The sequence below is a fragment of the Lygodium microphyllum genome, chromosome 1 (genome assembly GCF_053477565.2).
Source record: "Lygodium microphyllum isolate KBCC chromosome 1, Lygodium_microphyllum_v1.1.10, whole genome shotgun sequence".
NCBI lineage: Eukaryota > Viridiplantae > Streptophyta > Polypodiopsida > Schizaeales > Lygodiaceae > Lygodium > Lygodium microphyllum.
In genome coordinates, this window is record NC_141135.1 from 106,365,730 (window position 1) to 106,388,931 (window position 23,202).

The 23,202-nt window shown below is 38.3% G+C and overlaps 1 protein-coding gene across 2 annotated transcripts in view; it reads left to right on the plus strand.

The window, feature by feature from the left end:
- The first annotated feature begins 11,206 nt into the window (after window positions 1–11,206).
- Window positions 11,207–23,202, plus strand: part of LOC148041502 (putative protein phosphatase 2C 4) — a 43,421-nt gene continuing 31,425 nt past the window's right edge. Inside the window, exon 1 of one of the 2 annotated variants that reach the window (XM_087680308.1) lies at window positions 11,207–14,278. In XM_087680308.1, coding sequence (XP_087536434.1) covers window positions 11,993–14,278 — 2,286 coding nt within the window. In that variant the 5' untranslated portion in view covers window positions 11,207–11,992. The remainder of the gene's footprint in view (window positions 14,279–23,202) is intronic. The other variant, XM_087680317.1, reaches the window with a different exon arrangement.

Here is a 23,202-nt window from a genome sequence, read left to right on the forward strand (position 1 = left end):
ATCCTTGTCTCTCTTAGTTTGCGGAACAATTGTACACTTGGTAGAGGACAATGTAATATAAATCTAGATCCAAATTGCTTTCATGAATTGTTTTAGAGAGAGAGAGAGAGAGAGAGAGAGAGAGAGAGAGAGAGAGAGAGAGAGAGCACTATTTACAAATAAAGAGAGAACCATTTGTTGCAACACATGTGATAATCCAATGTAATATAAGTTATGTCAAACTTGGAGTGCTCACATGAATGTTTTTGTATTGCAAGTGTGTGTGTGTGTGTGCATGAGAGAGAGGGGGGAGGGAGGGAGGGAAAACTATTTACGAATAAATATAATTATTTGTTGCAACACACGTCAATCCAATGTAGTACAAGTTATCAATCTAGAGTACTTACACAAATGCTTCTCTATTATATATATATATATATATATATATATATATATATATATATATATATATATATATATATATATATATATATATATATATAGAGAGAGAGAGAGAGAGAGAGAGAGAGAGAGAGAGAGGGAAAGAGAGATAGAGATAGTGGTGGTGGTGGTGGAAGTGGAAGTGGAGCTGGGTACATCTAAGAATGGAATAAGTGAACTACGTGGAACAAGAATAGAGGAGTTGCCAAAAAAGACTCCCTCAAAAAGCTAACTTCTTACCCTTCCCTCTCAACATGGGGTACTTGGAGTGTACAATGCAATGCATTTTAGACACGTAAGTAGATAATCAAAGGTAATATAGGGATTCTAGAGAAAAGGGATAGCAATCATAACTCTTCTTACTAGCATACTCATTTCGAGGCTTAAATATAGCTCTATACTTGCTTCCTGCACCTTTATGAGGATATTAAATATGGAAGAACAACCTACCTCAAGTGGTAGCAAATGGTGACAAATTATGAGCACATTGCTTCTCTTAGACTTTGGGTTATCCAAAAGGTCATTCGTTAATGTATCTAGGTCGTAAATATCCTCCATCTTGATTCTTTAGTTTGCTAACAAGATGTGGTCATTTTAAATTTTAAGGCTACATTTCAAGCTATGGAAACCAATCTAATAGAAAATGTACATATCAAAAAGATAGAAGTGTATTCCTTTTCTTTTACTTTTCTAGCGACATTTTAGAAGGGAATGTCATTAGAATCAACCTTACCAAGAAAGGTCCTAGTAGATTATGTATAAATTGTTATTTTTTGCGTGTTTAGAGACAAACTAGTGAATAATTTAAACACATATCTTTCCTACAAGTTGGGAGACTCCTACACTTTGGGAAAAGTTCAAAGAAGAAGAAGGCATTATAGGGCCAAAAGTGAGTATTACGAGTGGTTACGAGAAGATTAATATTATTAGGATTCATGAATTAATTATGTTCTTTTGTATGATTGCAATATTAACTAAGTGCCTTCATTATATACATTATCATTCAAACAATTATATATCTAACTTATGTGTGAAATGACCATAATAAGTAGTGAGGATTTCTTTAAGAGTTTATAGCATTAGATCAAAGTGGAGGTATGTACATGCAAGGGGGATCCATCTCCTTTTGATACATATTGTTGGATCTGTAATCATGTTAATAGGATGGCGATTACAGAAGTAAAGTAAAGTAGAGAGACATGCATAAAAGTACCCGCACTAACCTACATGTTGAGGCAAACCTAGGAGTAGGTAGTTGCCACATAGAGGGATGTCCCCACTAGTTGGGTCCCTTCTATGCACAACTTGAAGGAGTGTTCTTAGCTTGAAGATGCTGCACATAAGTTCACGAAAATCTTTTTCACTGAGAGATGTCACGAATCTCCATGTTTTTGATTTTTCAAAATCATTACTGCAATAGAAATTTATTGTCATCTTCATAGAGGCCATTGCTTCTTGAACCGAGTTTGTTTGAGTGTAGGCAAGAGTGAACTTGTGATCTTGTGATCTTGTGTGCTCAAATTGAAGGCATATTGCCACTTATATGAAAAAACCTTATTGGTTCAAAGGGGAGACTATTTCTCTCACTAAATATTCTCAAAAGATGACCATATTTAGAGTTAATTATTTCCAAATTGAGAAATGTAATATAGATTGAAATGTGGTGTACATCATTGATCATAATTGACTTATTGTCGTAGTTAGAATAGTCAAGATCGATGAGATATTTTGGATAAATATAGAGAATGGACTCATTGTATTTGATTAAGGTATTGAAGAATATCAAGGGATTTGGAACACTGATGAGAAGAATATCGTATAAAACGAAAACAAAATTGGAACCACTTTAGAATGTCCCATCTTTATTGCTTAGCTAGTCTTTGGCAAAATGTACATAAAATGTAGGATAAATATAGATTACACTATAGAGATGAACAAGAGAGGCACATAGGTATACCATGGACTTGCTAACTCATTTTCCCAATTAATTGGATGTAAGTGGTCAATGAGATGACTTCTTGGAGGTTAAAGGATATAGTTTTTTTTATCATTTCCCCAAGAATCATAAGTAGAACATGTTGGGAATTTTGAAATAAAATTTAAGAGGCATTAGCAATTTGAAATGCCCAAGAGATTAATGATGATAGGGTATTCTTTAAACCTTTCGATCCTTCATGAGGGATGGATTCATAACATCTATTAATGTAAAGGAAACATGCAATAAAGATATTCATTAGAAGCTTTATAATAAGTTCAATGGCCAAGTCAATGATCCAAAATGATTGGATACAAAGGCATGAAGTCAAAAAGATTTTTTGATTGAAGGCTCCACTAATAGCTTGAAGCTTTACCTTGCATGTATTTACTAGTGTTGCACTTAAAATAGCTATTTTAGAGGAGAAGCAATATGAGGCATTTATAAGCCATATGAAATCCACTTTCTACCTCTTGAAACTAGCCATAAGAAAAGGGAATGGCATGGAAGAGGGCGTGAATTCTAGATTTGGTCAGCCTTTTAGTTCTTGTAGTGAATATTGAATGCTTTCTAAAAGAAGGGAAGTAGGTGCAAAATCAAGACTATTAATCCTTTGTTAAGCAAAAAAAAAGAGATTCTTCATCTCCTCAATGATTTCAAGCATTCACAAAAAAGATTTAGGTTTGTTATAGGTGAATTGGGAGAGGTTGGGAACCTGCAAGTTAATTATTTCACACAATGATAAGAATGCATCATGTAGGGCTTGCATTGCATTTTGAATAGTTGGTGGTCACAAGGGTATGTGATTAGGCCCTAAATCGGCAACTTTCAAAGAGAAGGATTCTCAATGATATTGAGGTCAATACTTACAACATGTTTATATTCTTGAAAGTAGAATTTAAAATCATAGAGGTGACAAAAACATGTAGAATCCTTTCCATTTAGGAAGCATTCATTTGGATGATATAGTATTTGCTTGGGAGAGAGGAGAAAGGTCCATCCAAAGGTGATAGATGACCAAATTGTGTGCGCATGTGTGTGTGTGTGTGTGTGTGTGTGTGTGTGTGTGTGAGAGAGAGAGAGAGAGAGAGAGAGAGAGCTCTTTATAACCCAATACTTATTTTTGAAATTTTATTTTACTTTCCCTCACAACACGTTTTATGAGTAGTTTCAAATTCAAATCCCATATACTAACTCAAAATCTACAAAAAAAATGCTCCTTTCAATCCATTAAGGATTGTGAGTTATTTTAATTGTGTCATTATCTTTCTTAGGAACGGAAGTGCAATACCAATTTAAGTAGGTTGAGTTTGGCATGAAGAAACCCCTCTAGAGACATATTTTGAAAATGAATTAAACATTATCTTGAACTTAAGGCTTGAATCTCTAAATTAGTTCCTACATTTCAAAGTAAAGGCATGAACTTAAATCTCCATTTTTATAGTTTTTGAATAGTTTATCTTGAAGACCTTCGATCAAAGTTGAAACTAATTAGTATGTTGGCCATATTTCAACATAAAGTGCATTATCCTCTTATGTTTAAGGTGTTTGTAAATACAAAATGGTTTGCATGAGGGAGGCAATGTTGTTTATGTTACCATGAAGTTGTTTTGTACACACATAATGTTCATTGCATGCCATATATTTATACATTTGAGACAAGTAAGGCATCATTATTAATTTTGGAGTGTAAAGAGAATCAATTGTACCCTTTATAAACAACAAATGCAAGGTGAGTGAGGTAGAACCTTGCAAACCATACAAGCTCATTAATTTGCACAAAGCATGGTTAGTGGCGAGATTAATGGGAGATAGCATGCTAGGTTAGGTTTTGTCTTTTGAATCAAAAGTATGACATAAACATGGAATTTTGCTTGCTTAACATGCTATGCCCTTGTTGATACAATTATCATTCCTAGAAATTTGTTTGGACACTCCTTTAACAAACTAGAGATGCACTAAATGTGAGCTTCTAGCACTAGTTGTTCAAGTTTAAGGTACATGGTACATAATCTATCATCACATTTAGTATGCATAGAATCTAAAGTGTAATGTAAGGCCTAAAACTAAATAAAATAAGCATGTATGTATACATCTCTTATCAAGCACAAAATGTAAGCCTTAACATAAAGAGTTGCAATTATGGATGCTCTTTACACAAATCTTGATCATGTACACATAAGCAAAGCCTCATTTTGAATAGTGGAAGTTATCATGCACAAAGTATCACTTCCTAGGTGAAGCCTTCTAGATGGCTAAATATGATAAAATGATGCCTACAAACTCAAGGTGTAAGCATCATGCATACATTGGTTCTATTGTCTAGTTTTTAAAATATAAATTATTAACAAAATAGATCAATGTAGAGTTAGGTCCACCAACAAAGGTTTGATATGATCTCAATCCAAGAGAAAATTGAACACATTTACACAACCACGAGGAGATTGTTGATTAGGCAAGCGAAGATGGTTAAGCACAAAAAATAATTGAAATATTCACATGTTATATAGATAGAACAATCACTTTCATAAAGTGACCTATCAAGGGTCCAAGATAGGAGCGCACATACCAGACTCTTCATGCTAAATAATATCAAAACAAAGACCCGAGAGGTAGGTTGATGATGTGAGGAATAAGTGATTGAGGCAATGAGTGTACCATGCACAATGTATGGATCTCTAGTAGGAGACCAAATTTTCCACATATGCTCCATGCATTAGGTGCACACTCCCTCCCAGGGGAAGTATTATTATTCCATGCACATGTTTTTTGAGGTTGTGCTAATATTATTCATCAATTCCACATTGTAGGGGTTCAAAAATATTGATTTTGATTTTTACTAATACTTTAGTGCATTTAAGGGAATGTATATAATATGTGGATCTAAACAAAATGTGAAGAACTAGTTTTCCTATGACTTGTGATAATTATTGTTTTCACCATGAGACTACAAAATCTACCCCATGAGATTTTTGATGGCTTAGAGATACTCACTTCTTACTTATATGACTCGTGTAGAAGAAGACAAAAATATATTTTGGCACCGGCGGGGTGGGGGGGGGGGGGGGGGGGTTTTAGTATATTGGGTTGTTTGTGCCACCATTAACACGTGCCATATGAGTTGAAGATTATGTGAAGTCAATTTTTGTGAAGATCCAAATTCAATTTTTTTTTGGGCACTTGGAACCTTTGGTACTAACTTTCGTTGTTGTGATGTTCCACTTCTAAACGAGACCTCGATAATGATAAAGATGTTGATTATTGAAGCATTTTTACTTGTATTTACTTCTAAATTTGCTATGGAACTTAATCATCGATAGGACCAAGAATGACATTAAGACCCTCAAGTCACTAGTTATTAGGTTTTCCTTAAGCTTAAACATCGTTAGTACATAATCTGCCTTTTAAAGTAAGGAATGGAGAAACGGCGAAAGGCATTTGGATATTATAAGAGGGAGAGGGAGAGAGCTCACAATAAGACTTTGATTGAGAACTTACAAAAGACAAACACACTAGGGACACACAAGAAATGTGTGCTTGGGTGCAGTGCACACACACGTGCACTCCTCATAATGGCTAGTCCCCCATTTGCATCAAGCAAGTAGATAGGTAGGATTTGATTCTTTGAAATCCATTGTAGTATGGACAATGAACATCTCTACTCTAGTGAATAGAAAATAACCCTTTCTATTTGTTGCAAGGGTAGAGATGACATACAATCAATCATTTGATAATTGTAATCTACATAGTTGAATGCCTATCATGAACTATGGCCTTGCTTATAAGTTTTATTGTATCTGTGCAAGATACATCACTTTCCATCAATTCTCTTTAACTTTTAAAGATGTCATCACATGAATCAATAACATTTCTTACCATGTGCAAAATAAGTATATCTAGTTGGTTCGAGTGTGGGTTAAGTTTCATGGGTACATGAGTTCACATAGGATGTGTTTCTCCAATGACACAAATACCTCTAAGTGTTTAAGTGAAATTGGTACATCTTATTACTATATTATTTTGGTTGTAGATTTGGAAAGCTTCGAAACCTTCAAAGAGCTTTCCGAACCTATCCCCCTTTCCAAATCTCTCATTTTTAATAAAAACCCTCTCTTTATCACATCTAATCTCTCCCTCTCTAGTCTCCCTTCTCTTTTTAATTAACCCCCCCTCTCTCTTACATGTAGGTGCTCTTTCTCTCCTTTTCCTCTCACTCTTTTAATTATCTTACTGTGCTATATTATTTTGGTTGTAGGTTTGAGAAACCTCCAGAGGGGCTTCTCAAACCTACCCCCTTCCAAAACTCCCCTTTTTACTCTCACATGTAGTCTCTCACTCTCTCTTTCCCCTCCCTTTTTTTAATTAAGCTCCCGCTCTCTCTCTCTCACGTGTAGGCTCTTTTCCTCTCTCTTCCCTCTCCCTTTTTTAATTAAATCAAACTTTTCACTAATGCATCTTTCTTCCCCTTTTTAAATAAAATGTTTCTCTCTCTCTCTCTCTCTCAGTTAGATTAAACTTTTTAATTTATTTTTTTATATTTTTATTATAATTAAATATTATAAAAATTATTATATATGTATATATATTATTTTATAAATGAATAATAATAATAATAATAATGATTTTTAATTAATTTTTTTGACATAGTTTTTCGCATACTTTGAGAGAGAGAGAGAGAGAGAGAGAGAGAGAGAGAGAGAGAGAGAGAGAGAGAGAGAGAGAGAGAGAGAGAGAGAGAGAGAAGAGAGGAGAGAGAGAAGAAGAAGAAGAAGAAAGAGGAAAAGAGGGAGAGAGAGGGAAAAAAGAGGAAAGAAAATTATTTTTAAAAATTTAAACCTTTTTTGAGAGAGGAGGGAAGGGAGAGAGAAGAAGAAAAAGAGAGGGGAGGGAAGAGAGAAAATTATAGAGAGAGAAAATATAAAATTTAAAAGAGAAAGAGAGAGGAGAGAGAGAGAGAAGAAAAGGGGGGAGAGAGAGAAGAAGAAGAAGAGAAGATAGAGAAAATAAAAATTTAAAAGAGAGAAAAAATTCAAAGAGAGAATGAAGAGAGTGAGAGAGGAGAATAAAAAAATGAAAAAAGAGGAGAGGGAGAGAGAAGAAAAAGAGAGGAGAGAGGGGGGAGAAGAAAAAGGGGAGAGAGAGAGAAAATCAAGACATAGGGAATTGGAGAGAGAGAGAGAGAGAGAGAGAGAGAGAGAGAATTAAAAAATTAGAATCAAAGAGGGAAAAGAATAGAGAGAAAGAGGAGAAATGGATTGTTGAGTAAAGTTGCCCTGTAATAACATGACAATACTGCACGACAACTTCGCTTGTTGCTTTTTGTGACAACTTTGTGCTAGCAGCCTAGCATTTCGTGCATGACTCTAGTTTGCACTATATAACCCCCTATCTTATCTAGTTGCAAAATGCAACCCAAAACCTCATATCCCTTCCATATAAGACATATGAAGCAATGAAAAATATTTAGAGATTATTGTGTCATTTTCTCAACCACTTTCCTTCATAACCAAGCAACATGAGTAATTATTATTCACAAAAAATGAACCATATGAGTAACTACAACACATGGTTGACAAAGAAGGAATATGGCTTGCTAGAAACTCATCAACAAATTTAGAGCCAACCTTTTCTAGTGCAATATTTTGCACTCATTCAATGACACATATTTGCATTCTTGTGAGAATACCTTTAGGCTTGCATGCATACAATTTGCATGTAAGGAATCATGCATATGAAGGTTGAAAAAAAGAAACTCAATGAATATCATTCATAATGCGAGCTATAGTATTGTGAAGGGGTCTTTTGTAGGAGATGTCCAATACGTGATCTAAATAGTTTGAAAAATCTTTGATGCACCAAAACATCACGTTCACAATACAATGGGGCTTTTTGACAATGTGGCACCATAATTATGGCAATAGTTGGAAGCTTTATCCCTTGTATGTACTAGCGTTCCTGGTGCGCTTCGTGCGCATATGAACAACCTTTTGGTCAAAGTGCAAAAGGACTACATGTAGTGTATGAAGAAACAAAGTTTAAATATTTGCAAGGGCTTGGATAGTGAGATTCTTGTTGCCCCATAACCACACGAGGTGATTCACACATAATAAAGGGACCAATTGCACATAAAGATCACCCAAATAGCCAAGTAACTATCACATTATCACAATACAATATAGGCTAAACTAGGAATCATAGTAGCTCCCCAAAAACTTTAAGGATATGGATATACGCACACAAGTATGAACACATATACACATTGTGTGTGTGTGTGTGTGTGTGTGCGTCCTTAGTTACATTTCTCACATTGGACATATGGTGTGCATTGAGCAAGTGTGGAACACACAAATGGATGCACACATATAAATCTTGTCTGTTTGTGTTGCTCATGACATTTATCTCTTGTCATTGAACATGTAGCTACTCACATGAAATTTCATTCTCTTCATTGAACATGTAGTTACACACACACACACACACACACACACACACACACACTCTCTCTCTCTCTCTCTCTCTCTCTCATTTTGTTTCTCATGCATGTTTCCCACGTTGCACCAAACACATAGTGGGCGTGGCGAGCAAGTGCGAGTCACACACACATAGAAAAACATACAAACACTTTCTTTGCATTTCCTCAATGAGACTATCCACTTTTCACTAAATATCTAGTGGGCCGTAGACTAGTGTTCATGAAAAATTGAGGTTTATTGTTACGAGAGTTGTTAAGTTTGAAAAACACCTTAGAACTTTTAGTTGCAAAGTCTTTAAATGTAAGGCTCTAAGGTCATTCCAGTATTAATGACCATGAAACCTACATATGTAAGGAAAAGCCTACAAATTGGATGCGAACAAAGATTTGTAGCCCGATTTGAGATAATCTTATCTTACTACTATTTATTTTAGTTATAAGTTTGGAAAGCCCCGAACTTCCAAAGGGCTTCTCGAACCTACCCCCTTTTCCAAACCTCCCTTTTTCAATCAAAACCCCCTCCCTTCCTCTCTTTCTCACGTGCAATATCTCATTTTCTCTTCCCCTTTTTTCCATTAAAGAGCGCCTCCCCCCCCCCATTAAGATGGAACAAACTCACAACTCAACTTTGGGCCAAAAGACAAGCTTTTCAAACTCCCCCAAACATGCAAGGAGCCTTTTTGAAGGTAACTCGAAAGTTTTTGGTGCTCACGCAAGAGCCAAGTTTTTGCTGCTCACGAAAAGAGAGGAGAGAGGGGGAGAGAGACAAAGAGAAGAAAATGAGAGAGAAAATAAGAAGGAAAAGAGAAAGAATTTGAAAACAGTGAGAGAATTATAGATAAAGGAAATATAAAATTTAAAAGAAAGAAAGAGAATTATAGAGAGAGAAAATATAAAATTTAAGAGAGAGAGAGAGAGAAGAAAAGAAAAAAGAAAAAGAGAGGAGAGAGGGGAGAGAGAGACAGAGAGAAGAAAATGAGAGAGAGAAAATAAGAAGAAGAATTATAGAGAAAGGGAATATAAAATTTAAAAGAAAGAGAAAAGAAGAAAAGAAAAAAAGAGAAACTTTCTTTTTAATTAAGAGAGAGAGAGAGAGAGAGAGAGAGAGAGAGAGAGAGAGAGAGAGCAAAAAAGGAAGAAGAGGAGAGTGGGGGAGAGAGAGGGGGAACAGAGAGAAAGAGAATTATAGAGAGAGAAAATATAAAATTTAAGAGAGAGAGTAGAAGAAAAAAGAAAAGAGAGGAGAGAGGGGGAATAGGGACAAAGAGAAGAAAATGAGAGAGAAAATAAGAAGAAGAGAGAGAATTTGAACATAGAGAGAATTATAGAGAGATGAAAGATACAATTTAAAAGAAAGAGAAAAGAAAAGAAATTTAAAGAGAGAAGAAAAAAAGGAGAGAGAGAGAATAATAATAATAAGAAGAAGAAAGAGGAAAAGAGGAAGAGAGATGGGGAAAAAGAGAAACGAGAAAATTCTTTTTAAAATTTAAATATTTTTAAAGAGAGAGAGAGAGAGAAGATAAAATTTAAAAGAGAAAGAATGAAAGAATAAAAAGATAGAATTTAAAAGGGAGAGAGGGAGAGAAGAAAAAAAGGAAAATTAGGAGAAAGGGGAGAAGAAGAAAAGGGGGCGGAGAGAGGAGAGAGAGAGAGAGAGAAGAAAAGCGCAAAGAGAAGAAAAGGAGAGAGAGGGAGAGAAGAAAAAATTTAAAAAGAGAATGAAGAGAGAGAGAAGAAGAAAAAAAAGAGAAGAGGGAGAGAGAAGGAAAAGAGAGGAGAGAGAGGGGAGAATAAAAGGGGAGAGAGAGAGAGAGAGAAGAAAAACGAGGAGAGAAGAGAGAGAGAGAGAACCAAGAGAAAAAAAACTAAAGTAAAAGGCAAAGAAAAAGAGAGAGAAAAAAATAAACATAGGGAATTTAGAGGAGAGAGAGAAAAAAAAAGAGGAGAGAGAAAGATGAGAAATGGATTGTTGAGCGAAGTTGCTGTGCGAACTTGCCGCTTCGAGCGGGCTAGCATTTTGTGCGCGCGAAGCGCATGGAGAACACTAGTCTTATAAACTTAACCCACACTCAAGGCTATGACGCCATTGAGAGAAGAACCTACAAATTGTCAAGGTTTAAAGTTTTTGTGTTGGCTCAAAAAAATGTTATCCGGGAATGTTATGGTGGGGACACACAGCATCGTGGGTGGACAAAGGGGGTTGTGGGAGACGTAGGGCCAACTTGCCAAGGGCAGTAGGCCATAGATGCTAGCAGTATTTGGTGGGGGCTGGGGCAGGAAAAGGTTTCTGGGTTGGTTTTTGAAGGGGGGGTGGGGGGAGGGGGGTGGCGCATGGGGAAGTGTGAAGGAGTGCCTTCGTGGACACGATGTCTTTGTACCCTGTCAACATGTCATCGTCATCATCATCACGACATGGACTGAAGAGAAGACGGAAGAAGAAGAAGAAGCAATTGTTGCGGTGAGCCTCCCCCTCGGCCCTCTCTCTCTCTCTCTCTCTCTCTCTCTCTGGCGCTGGCAGCTGCAACAGCTGCTGCCTAGGCTACTGTTGCGCCTCCCCCTTTGCAGTGGAAAATCGGCCATAGATCTTTCACACATACATCCACACACCTACTTTTGATTCCTCCCGCCTGCGATCAGTCAAATCTCGTCCCTGTCATCGAGGGAGGGTAGAGAGAGAGAGAGAGAGAGAGAGAGAGAGAGAGTTGCCCTGATGCAGGTTAGGTTAAGGCCCTCTTGCCTCCCGCCGTAAGAGAAGTCCCCCTGCCGCCCTCCCCTCGTCTCTCGCTTCCTTGTTCTTCCTCCTCCTCCTCCCGCCTTCATGGCAGCTTCCCTATTTGATGTCACACTCCGAGCTTGCAGGCGCCAAGTGCAGGAGCTCTAGCAGGTGCAGGCTGCAAGCACAGGAGAAAATACTGAGCGTTCAACCGACAAAGTGGCAGAGGCGTCGTAGCTCTAGAACGTGCAGACTGCAAGTAGGGGACACACCGAGTTTGCAACCAAAGAAGAAGAGGAAGAGGTAGCGGTGCCCGTGGCCACACCGCGAGCAAGAATGAGGCTTTGACTGTGCAGCCAAAGAAGGGGAAGAGGCGGCACCACACCTGGCAGTGGTGGCTGAGGAGGATGCAATGGGAGGCAACATGTCCCGCATAGCAGGTTGTTTCACCCCAGGTGCCCATCAAGAACACCACCATTACCCCTATCATCACCAGGATAAGCTTGGGACGTTTGTCTGCGAGCCATCAGATGAAGGACTGGGCCATTCTTTTTGTTATGTGCGGCCTATTGTTGAGGCTACCCCCCATTTGAGCCCCTCGCCGTCTGGGAGATATAGTGTACCTCCTGACATTGAGCTGTCCAACTCCTTCTTCCGGCAGACGAACCTTGACAATGTGGATGATCGCCACCGGCAGAAGAATGTGGCAGAGACGTCGTTCAAAAACATCTCAGGTGCATCTGTTAGTGCCAACACCTCAACCCCTCGGACTATCACATCTCGTGAACAATTCAGTGCCTTCGCAAACATATCCTATGATCGGGCAGCAGCTTTTGAAAGCACAGCTTCATTCACATCACTCCCTCTTCAGCTGGTTCCCAGGGGGCTTTCGCAGTCTGGTTCAATGAGTGGACCTCTCTCTGGTCAAACATCAGGCCCCCTAGAGAGGGGCTTTCTTTCAGGGCCCATTGAAAGAGGGTTCATGTCGGGCCCCTTAGAGAGAGGGTTTTTGTCTGGACCCTTAGAAAGGGGTTGTGTGTCAGGTCCAATTGAGGCCACTGATCGGAGTTTGTTCTCTGCTCCTTTATCTGGACCATATGCTACTTATCTTAGGAGGAGGAGGAGGTCATTGGCACAGCTAGTACGGACATTTGGCAATCCTGTCAAGAAAGTTTTGTCCAGAAGTCTGTCAAAGACGACGTCTACCCTACTTAGAACTCAGAAGTCCCTTGCGGTCCCAACCAAATTTACATTGGGGCATTCCAAAGATACAGCAAGGGAAGGTGGGAGTCATTGTGAGTGCTCTCTGGATTTTGGATATGAATCATGGGGTTCAGAGTCTAGAGAGAGTCATAATTTGCAGTGGGCACAGGGTAAAGCAGGGGAGGATCGTATGCATGTTGTTTTGTCCGAAGAGCATGGTTGGCTTTTTGTTGGAATATACGATGGTTTCAATGGCCCAGATGCACCAGATTTCTTAATGAGCAACCTTTATCGAGAAGTTTATAAAGAGTTACGGGGGCTTCTGTGGAACAAAAAAGAGATGGGAATAGGTAAAGTTGAGGAAAGAGTTGATGTCCAGGGAAAGGGTGCCATGGACTGCTTAGATGCAGTACATCACCAAGAAGAAGCTGATGTTTGCAGACTTAACAACAACAAGGATCTATTTACCGCTTGTCAGCAGTCATGTAGCAAATCTTCAACATCTCCACAATGTGAATCCTCAAAAAGGCAGCAGGGAGTTGAAGATTATTTTATGGATGATGAGGAGATCAAATCTATACATTTTGACAGGTGCTCTTATTCCATGGAGGCTGATAGAAGTAGTATGATTGGCTCTAGTTCTGTGGATCCGGACTCCAGTAAGCTTCTTAGTGGCAACTATTATAAGGAGCCATTAAGCGATGATAAGATGGTGTATAGACATGAATGGGATGCGTGTGAACCTGCTGTATGTGGAAGTCTTGCAACACCAGAACCACGGAAGCATTCTTTTACATTTTCAACGGGAGACCATGATGGGAACAATAAGGTTGTTGATACTTATAATAGCGTTCATCAGCAGGGACAGAATTCCCTGGTTAAAAAACAGAGAAAACTGTGGTTTAGAAGGCTATTACTTGAGAAAAGAGATATCAAAGAGCGGCAAAAGAAATGTTCGGACTCGGACCAAGACAGAAAAGGTCTATACAAAAGGCTTGATGACAAGCACAAGCAAGATGATGGGAAACTTTACAGGAATGGCAATGCTGACCATGTTGCGGTACTTGCAGCTCTCTCACGTGCATTGGCATCTACTGAGAATGCATATTTGCAGATGGCAGATCATTCTATGGAAGAAATGCCTGAGTTGGCACTGATGGGTTCTTGTGTCTTGGTTATGCTCATGAAAGGTGAAGACGTATATGTGATGAATGTGGGTGACAGCAGGGCTGTGCTAGCTCAAGTGAAATCAGAACCTGAAGGTTCAGGTTCTAGCCCTAAGGCCCATGCTGTTGGTCAAGTCACAGACTCAGAGAGAATTGGTGCAAGGGATTCACAGCTAAGGCAGGAGCTTGAGCGTATTATGGAAGAACCTTCAAAGGAGTTGATGATATGTACATCTTCCCATACTGGTTCAAGTGCTGAGCCTCCTTCAGAAAGTCTCTTTTTGAATGCCTTACAGCTTTCTTCTGACCATAGCACCAACATTGAACAGGTCAGTGATACAATGCTTATGACGATCCGCTGCAGTGTTCATAGGTCATACGCCAAGCATTATGTTGTACAAGGTTGTTCTAAATGTAGTCAATTTATCTCGTTTCTCTAGAGGACTTATGTGCTTTCTAAAGTTGGTAGGATGGTAAGGTCCTTTGAGATCTGACACTGATGGAGAATCATTTTCAATTGATAAGAGCACATTAATTGCCTTATTTCTTAGTTGGGGGTAAGAGGAAACAATTTGCTGTTTTCAGAAGCTCACTTGTATTTGATACCAAGTTAGAGCTATTTGGCATCAAGGACTCGAATGATTGTGCCCATACTGCACGCAATAATTTCAATTGCTTATGATCATTCTACTAGGGGACCAGACCACTTTGTCATGGTCACAAGCAATTGAACTATGTTTATAGGCTGATTCACATGGAAGCCTCCAGCAGTTGAAACCAAGCCCTTCATAGGCTGATTCGCAGGAAAACAAAAACATGATTCCTCGAGTGACAGCCTTCTTCATGGATGGAGGCATGCTCTAATCATTTGCAATGAGGGTGCTTGATCCTCCAACATTCACCTATCCATGAGAATTTTGCAAGGCTCGATTGATGGAGGCAGTTTTTGCACTTGGAGGGAAGGCTTATAAGTGGTCATTGAGTTTAAAGGAGTGGGGTAATTGTCTATTTGTTTGGATAGGTTTTGCGATTGCCTTCTTTAAGGAATTTCCTCTCACAACTGATATGGATAGAAATTGCGAACCTTAAGGTAATTGTCCCATGAAAGGACTATAATTAAGTTAATATATTTGAAACTATAGGACAATTGTGCCAACATTAAATGTAGACAATTTTCAAAGTAGGAGGATTTACTAGGGTTTTAGATTTTGATAGTAGGGATCAAGTATAATGAGAAGATTCTAAGACTCTAGATGATGTTGTTAGACTTGCATAAGTTCATGACACCATCTCTTTGTATACAAGAGTATGGAAAAGCTCAAAAAGAGAACTTGTGCTTTATTGTATGGAATCAAGTCATGCAAAGATCGATTGTCCTTGTATCGACAAGGGGACGAAAAAAAAAGATCTTGAATGGTTGTTAATGCAAGGAAGAAACAATGTGTGTTGTAGGTTGAGAGAAAATTGTGAAGAGGGTTGATGATTTGCCACTAGCTTGCTTGAACTAGTCTTATATTAATTTATTAATACTTTGTAGGTTTGATGGATGCTTGCCACATCACCCAATTACTTGCACTTAAGCCTCTAGTCACACATTTTGTTGGCCCAAGCTTGTGAACTACTTGGACCTAGCTTGTATTTCATGTATATCTCATATGCATGTAATTGTTGTGCCTCTTGAATTGTACATGTATATGCTCTACTATATGAACTGTTACAACTCATCATGGTTTTTCCACGTCATGCCACATTTATTGTGATACTTTCTCCCTTTTAAGGAATGCTTTTGTCCTCAGTAACCAAATTGAGAAGGTCTAACTATAGATTAGGAAATCCTTTTTGAATAGTGCATGCACATTTCCCATGTTAAACTCTTTAAAGAACAATCCTTCATGGTACTAGGTTCTCCTAATGCATAACATTCCTTGTTCACCTATCATGAACATCTAAATCCTCTTAGTTCGTTTGGAATGATTGTTTATTAAAGAGTTTTACTATCTCATTCTTGAGACGAGACACTTATATATAACCACGTTTCCTCTCAAGCTTAGGCGTGCTTACATCAAATATTGGATGTATTTTGTAATGGCAGGTTGTTGGAGCTTGTAAACTGTTTCTTTGCCTTTAAAGTATCGTGAAAGGACTACTTGTGTTTTAGTTGAAGGTTGATAAATCAAACTTGTTGGTCTAATATGAGAATTGGGCTTTAATAGGGAATATAAGGGAGAGAGAACATGGACAGAGATTCTATAATACACGACTAGTCATAGCTCTTCGTGGTGTTTCCTTCTCATGTCTCATGAAAAATGAATTGATGCGATAGTGTACCATGTGGATCAAACATAGTTGCCTCTATGTGAAGGGCTTTATGGCAATCTGCTTTTGGACCTCACAATTTGGTTCAAATAATTAAGATTGATGGCAATGTTCCACACAACCATAAACTTTGCTTTAGGCAAGAAATTATGATTAGAGCGAGCAAAACTTGAGTAACCATATGTACTCTTTCATAAATGGTGTAACCGGCCTGTTCACTGGAAAGGGCGGTAGTGTACAACCAAAATATATAAATGCTTTCATCCAATTCACAGTCGCCCACTTTACCTGAACTTAAAGACATAGAATCAAGAAGAAATACAGGAAGCTAGAATGCTCCTGTTGCGACACAGACACCCTGTTGGCCCCTAAGTCAGGCGCCCCTTGCAGTATTTCTTTATTCATTAACAAAGGGATAATCCCACAATAACCTGCCTACAAGTTGTCCCTGTACAAAGTGGAGAAGGAAACACAGTTCCAACCCGATTTCGACACCATAACGGTAGTACAACTTGACCTGGTCATTATCCCTACTCAATTGGTGTCTCCATACACCTTAACACACTCAATGAAGTGCCTGGTAAGTAATTCAGCACGCTGCATTTTCTGGTTTTTGTCTTTAAACTGCTCCAAAATACATGTACAGTGTCCCTGGAGCTCCCTTGAAGCTTTTGGAGCAAATAGACACCAAAAATGTCCAAAAACCCAAACCTGCAAAAATATATAGCAGGCTGTAATTTCCTGTTTTCGGCCTTGTTTTACCTGCCAATCACTTGTGTGCGTAGCTAGCGGGCTCCCGCACCTTATGGGCCACTTGTCCTTTGAATCCTGCGAGATTTCATGCGAGAAATCTTAGGAAAACAGCGTTTTCCACTGAAGTATCTGCTTGGGAATGCAATTAGCAAACCCTGTACCTATTCAAGAGGCTCTTGCCTCGGCAATTATGCATAAACCCACAACATTATACATGATCCATCTGATCAGCCCACAACACTGTGCATAATCCATCTGCTCAGATAAGGAGAGAGTGATCTAGGAGGAGCAAGCTCAACCTCTGTACATGAGTCAGAGATGAAGAAGTACCCTCCATAGCTGATGTATTTGCAGCAATTTGCCCTCAGCCCCATGAGTTCCATGCTCCAATCTGCCCCTTATGCATTCAAACTCGTTTTTGTGCTGCTCTCTCTCTCTCTCTCTCTCTCTCGGGAATTTATGCCCAAATTGTGACACATGGTATACACGTAACAATTTTCATGTTTAAACCTTTCAGTCTAAAATTCTCTATGATCAGTGCAAAATTTGACCTCGGCACAGACCAGAGAATTAATCCTCGTGCGAAAATGAAGATAATGACGCGAACAGATTCTGGGGTCCAAAAATAGTAACTCCCTAAATTTTAGGAGCTGCTTCCATTGCATCCCCACTAGTCTTCTGACCATCTTTGCAGACTATGGCTACATCCAAATTTGCAATGTAGCTCAACTGAAAGTGAATTTCCACTGATGACCCCACATGGACTAATCTCTTGGAGATTTGTCGATCTTCACTTTGAACTAGTCTCTTCTAGGCTAGTTCTTCAACACACTTGTCCATATACACTTTCGCAAGTCTCTTCCAGGCTTGTCAATCTACAGTGCCATCAGTCTCTTCCAGACTTGTACTGGACCTTAACTGTCCAATCTTGACTCACTGGACATTCCTGTCCGTTTCACATACTGGCCATGCAACTCAGGCGTTCAGATTTCAAGAGGGATCCTTCCAAAAAGAAAAACCAAATAAAGTAGTAATAAAGAAATCAGCAAAAAGGTAATAGTTGTCACAGTCTTGTGACAAATGGTGTGATAAAGATCTATGGGATATTGCTGAACTATTGTAATTATAGAAATATGGGATTAAAAAACTAACTTGGATTTTGAGCTTATGAAGATGGCTAGAGCACTTGTTTTTTGATTTTTGTACAATTTAGAACCTTCACTTCACAGAAGTTAGTGGCATATTGCTTAAAGTTTGAGCATTAGAGTTAAGACTGTAAACTTGACAAGTGAATGCATGTATAACTCCATGTTTGGTTTGGTATTGAACAAATTTCTTAGACAATATCAAGATGATTTTCTTTGTTGATTTTTTGATGGTTTCATGTATGGCAATGTCAATAAGTCTTCTTTTTCCTTTGGTATCTCCACTGAACTAGTTAAAAAAAGGAGAAAACACATTAACATTAGAACCCTTTTAAGAGTACTTTTAGATGAATGTAAACATGTATTTTTGAAAGATCTATACTTGATCATCTATTGCATTTATACCAAGGGTTAGTAAATCTATAAGCAAGTTGACTTATAACCTTAGCAAAAAAGAATTGCGAGAGGTAAGATTAGTCAACCAACTATTGAGCATAAGGTCTATACGACCAAGTGCAGTCTTGGGCTTCACCAATTTTATTAGTGAAGAAAAAAGATGGAGTGACATGAATGCACGTTGATTAATATGGATCATGATAAATATTTAGCGTTTGCTTCCTTGAATAAGCAAACTATTCAATAATAGATCATACAAAGCTATGTACTTGAAGATAGACTTGAGATATGGATATCACCATAGTCACAAGTGATTGTCATTTTTGTACTTGGGGATTGTGGGGATGGTCACTTCTTTCCATCCCATGTGCCATTCCATGTGGCTATATAGTCACAAGTGATTGCAATTCCTCCTTGTTCCCTGTCCCTCATCCCATTCTACATCACTTGTGACTATGGATATTGCTAAAAGGATTTGGAAAGAGAATGTTCTATACTTTGCTTTAGGATTGTCGGAAGTGGAGCAGCAATGGGAACGTAAACATTTGCTGTGATAAACTGCTGAAACAGAAGACAAAAGTGAAAAGGAAAGAAAGAACACGGAAGAACACAATATATATGAGAACTGAGATGTATGTTTGGGAAATGGAATCTATACATCCAACACGAGACAATTGCATACAACAATGGGTCACTGGTTGCATGGGCACCAACATTGGCTTCTCTCTCCACGGAGTCTCCACACATGTGATGGCAGATGAGTGATTGAGTGAAGAGGAGCCTAAATATATAGGATAAAAATATGTCCTCAATATGATTAGATCGGCCATCATTTAATGTTAAATACGACCAAAATGAAGACCATAAAAAATGCCTAAAATATCCTAAATAATGTGCCCAGGCTCTGCATTGACAGACTTACACATGAGTTGACATATCTGCTAACAAGTATTGGGTGTCTAGTTAATCGATGCACTAGCTATTTATGCAAATAGACAAAGTCTTTGGACCTTTATTTGAAAACATTAAGTTTTTCCGGATGGTATTCTAATTATAGCAAAAGTTGAAACCATCCTTCCTTCTCAGATAGGGTGGTAAATATCCTGATTAAGTATTGATAATGCAAGCATAAAATACACAAATTTGGAAATACACACTTTACCTCTTAATCTTAGACCATGGACACATTGTTGCTCCAAGCCCCCAACATCTCTTGCGGTATTTCTTTATCTTGTATTGCTAAAGGTCATTGAGATCTGGGCTAATCTCCTTTAATCTTCACTAAATCTTACTGTCCCTAGCAATCAACAAGCCTTCAACTTACCTCTTGGTTTGCTTGAAGATCGGCCTTCAATTTTGCTCCTTGGATGACAAATTGTGCCCCAAACTTAATGTTGATTGGCTTGCCTCTTGAAATTCTCTAAAATCCTCAAATTTCAATTGTTGAATTTCAAGTACTAGGCCTTGAATTCTGAGCACTCTTTCCAAGGTGGTTGGTTAATTGAATTTTTGTTGTAGATAAGGGTTTAGTAGCATAAATTCTTTGATGACACCCACTGGGGATTGAATTTGGTTGAGCTGCGGTGAGGGAAGCTATGAATTGGTTGAGAGAATAGAGAGAAAGTTGGAGAGAAATTTCAGAGTTTCACTACCAAAAATGATTGAAATTTAATGCTGCCTTGCCATGAATGATTGATTTACTGCAGCCCATCCTCAAGAGGAGTCCTTTATGCAGTAATTTGTCGTTGTGGGCCCCAAACTTGTTGTTACTTGCTTGTAGACATCATACAGGGGCTATCACTTGCACGTAGACAGCCTATAGGAACTATCACCTACCTCCAAAGGCTTCATGATCAGCTAGGGCAGCTCTTTGATAGCCTCTGCTGGTTGGGCTGATCACCAATGGTTTAGCCACGATTGTGGTTCTCCATGTAGTTAAGCCAAATATATTGATTTTTGTAGTAGTAAAACTAATTATTTTTTTGTAGGTGTTGTAATTGAGAATGGAACATCGATCTCTTTGAAAAGCAAAAAGTTGGATAGTGCGCATCCTTAAAGAAGCAGTGACTCTAATTTTTTCGTGCAAAGATTGAGATAGTCTTTGATGAAGAGAATATCAAATGGATATCCATCGATAACAATGTTGAAGCACTTCAAGAGTTTGATGTTTAGACAAGATTTGAAAGGGAATTGGAATGTTGTAGCGTATGCCGTGAATGAAATATTAGAGTTGATATTCACTTGTGATCTTTTTGAATCATTTATTGGAAATCGCATCGATGATCAATGTGATGCGTGTTGTGGCTTGTGTTGAGAAAAAAAGATCTTAATACCTTTGCCACACGAGTAAATTTCATGGGGAGATCCTTGGATATATAATATGGGCTGGTTAGGGTGGTCAAGTCCCATTAAAATAGCACCTAAGCCTCCATTTCTGCATTTTTATCATGTGATCACCACACTTGTAGTTGAGACCCTAGCCAACCTTGTCCACACACTTGTATTGGTGTGGGTTGGTGCTATGGGACATTAGCTTGTGACAGGGACTTCACCTGTTTGCTATTGGCTCTTGGGCTTGGGGCTGAGGTCGTATTTGGCTCTATGGCTAGGAGAACAATGTGATGCCCATTCCCTTATATTCATTTTGTTTGCTTGTATGGCTTTTCTTGTGTCATCGGTAGGATGGATCATAATAGGATGTTACACATATCTTCCAAGAACAATGAAAAGAATAATTGAAAATCTGTCCTTCCATAGATGATGACTACTGGTGCAGGTAATAATTGAAAAAGTGTTCCTTCCATAGAGGGCGACTACTGGTTGGTTAGTCAAATGTCATGATAGTCTTTGTGTTGGTCATCTTGGGATATGCAAAACCTATGTACCAGTAAAGTGACAGTTTTACTTGGCCACATTGTGTAAGGATGTCTAAGGGTAGGAAATTCAATGTTGTATGTGTTAGATCTAAAAAATTGAGCATCTTAAAGGTAGTTGTTCAATGCAACCCTCAAAGATTCTAGTGCTAAGTTTGGAGTATTTTTATGGATATTATAGTAGATTATCTAGAACAAGCCACAACCAGGAGGTTGTGTGGCTAACCTTGATTCAGTAAATTGGTTGACCAAGCTTAGTCGGTTTATTTTACTTAAGATTGACATAAAGATGCCAAAGTTGACTTGGCTTCTCCAAAAGGATGTGAACTCAAAGGCCTTGATGGTAAGATAGAGAATGTAGTGAATCAACCTTTTTAGGAGTTGAAGCACAAACATGATGTGGCTAGTAGATGTGCTTCTTAAGCTTACTTAAATTAAGAAGAATGGTGTAGCAGATCGACAAAGCAGAAAAGCAGAGTTTGAGACCTGCAATCAATGCAATAGAGTCGAAGATTCTAGCTGTCTGATACCACACGAGAATGTGAGAATGAATGGATGTGTGAAGAGGCAAAGCATAAACACTGTCACAAAGACATGAACACGAAAACTCAGAATGAATGGGCAATAGAACCCATAAAGAGAAGCATGAGATGTACGATGCAATATAACCAGGGTGCCATCAGGATGATCATCAGCACTGCCTGCAGTCTTCTGCTCTCCAAGGATGCATGATGATGCACTAATAATACAGAAGAGTGGAGATAATGGAGTGCCAACATGGACAATAGGATGGACCCAAAATGAGCCGCCTGGCTGCCGTTCAAGGTACCGAGCTGACACCCTAAATAAGTGCCCTAAATCCCAAGCTATGTACAAAACTAACACAATTGGCAGTAACGAACTAATCAATTTGGTGGTCTAAAACAGCCAAAGACAAAAAATATGAAAAGTATAAGTTCTGTGCAGAGCTGTTGTTCCCATTGACTCATTAAGAAGGAGATGATCAACTGCTAATGGGACCTTGGATGGAATAATGGGTGAATAGTTTATTGAAGACCTTTGACTATGCAATAATTCATTGGTTGACATGTGATAGCATCTTTTTCATCAAATGACCTTGTGAATAATATACACCTAACTTTTTATTGCTATTTACGTTACTTATTTTATACACATCCTTCCTCTTACTTTTAAGAGGCCAATCTTATCTCAAACTTCAAAGTAGACACATGCGTAAAACAACATCCAACACTTTTTGCAGCAGGCCACAGCATCTAAAATCAGCAGTTAAATGTGCATGTTCATTGTTGAGATACAAGCCAATACAGGTCTGCTAGGTTGTATTTGCAGTGTCATGTTTTTCTCTCATCAGTTATTTAACGTGTGCTTATATTTCAAGTCTACAAGGTGTAGTCTATGGAATTTTCCCTCCTTAATGTTTCTGACAATAAGATAAGCAAGCTGTTGTACCTTTATGTTGGGCAGGAGCAGTAGTAATGTTGTGATTTCTGATAATATATGTGAAAAGTGAATTTTGAAATTAGTCAGTGACCTTTCTTATGAAACTGTAAAAGGAATGTCCAACTGAAACATGGTTCAAAGAAAATAATTGAATTGCCTATCCTTGCACAATTCCTTAAATTGTTGATTGGAACTGCTTTTTATTTTTCCAACACTTGTTTCTTGGTTTTCATTAATGTGGTCAGTTGGCATGTTTATGCAGTTTGTGTAACTCTTTATATCTTAGATTGGAACTGTTTTTTATTCTGG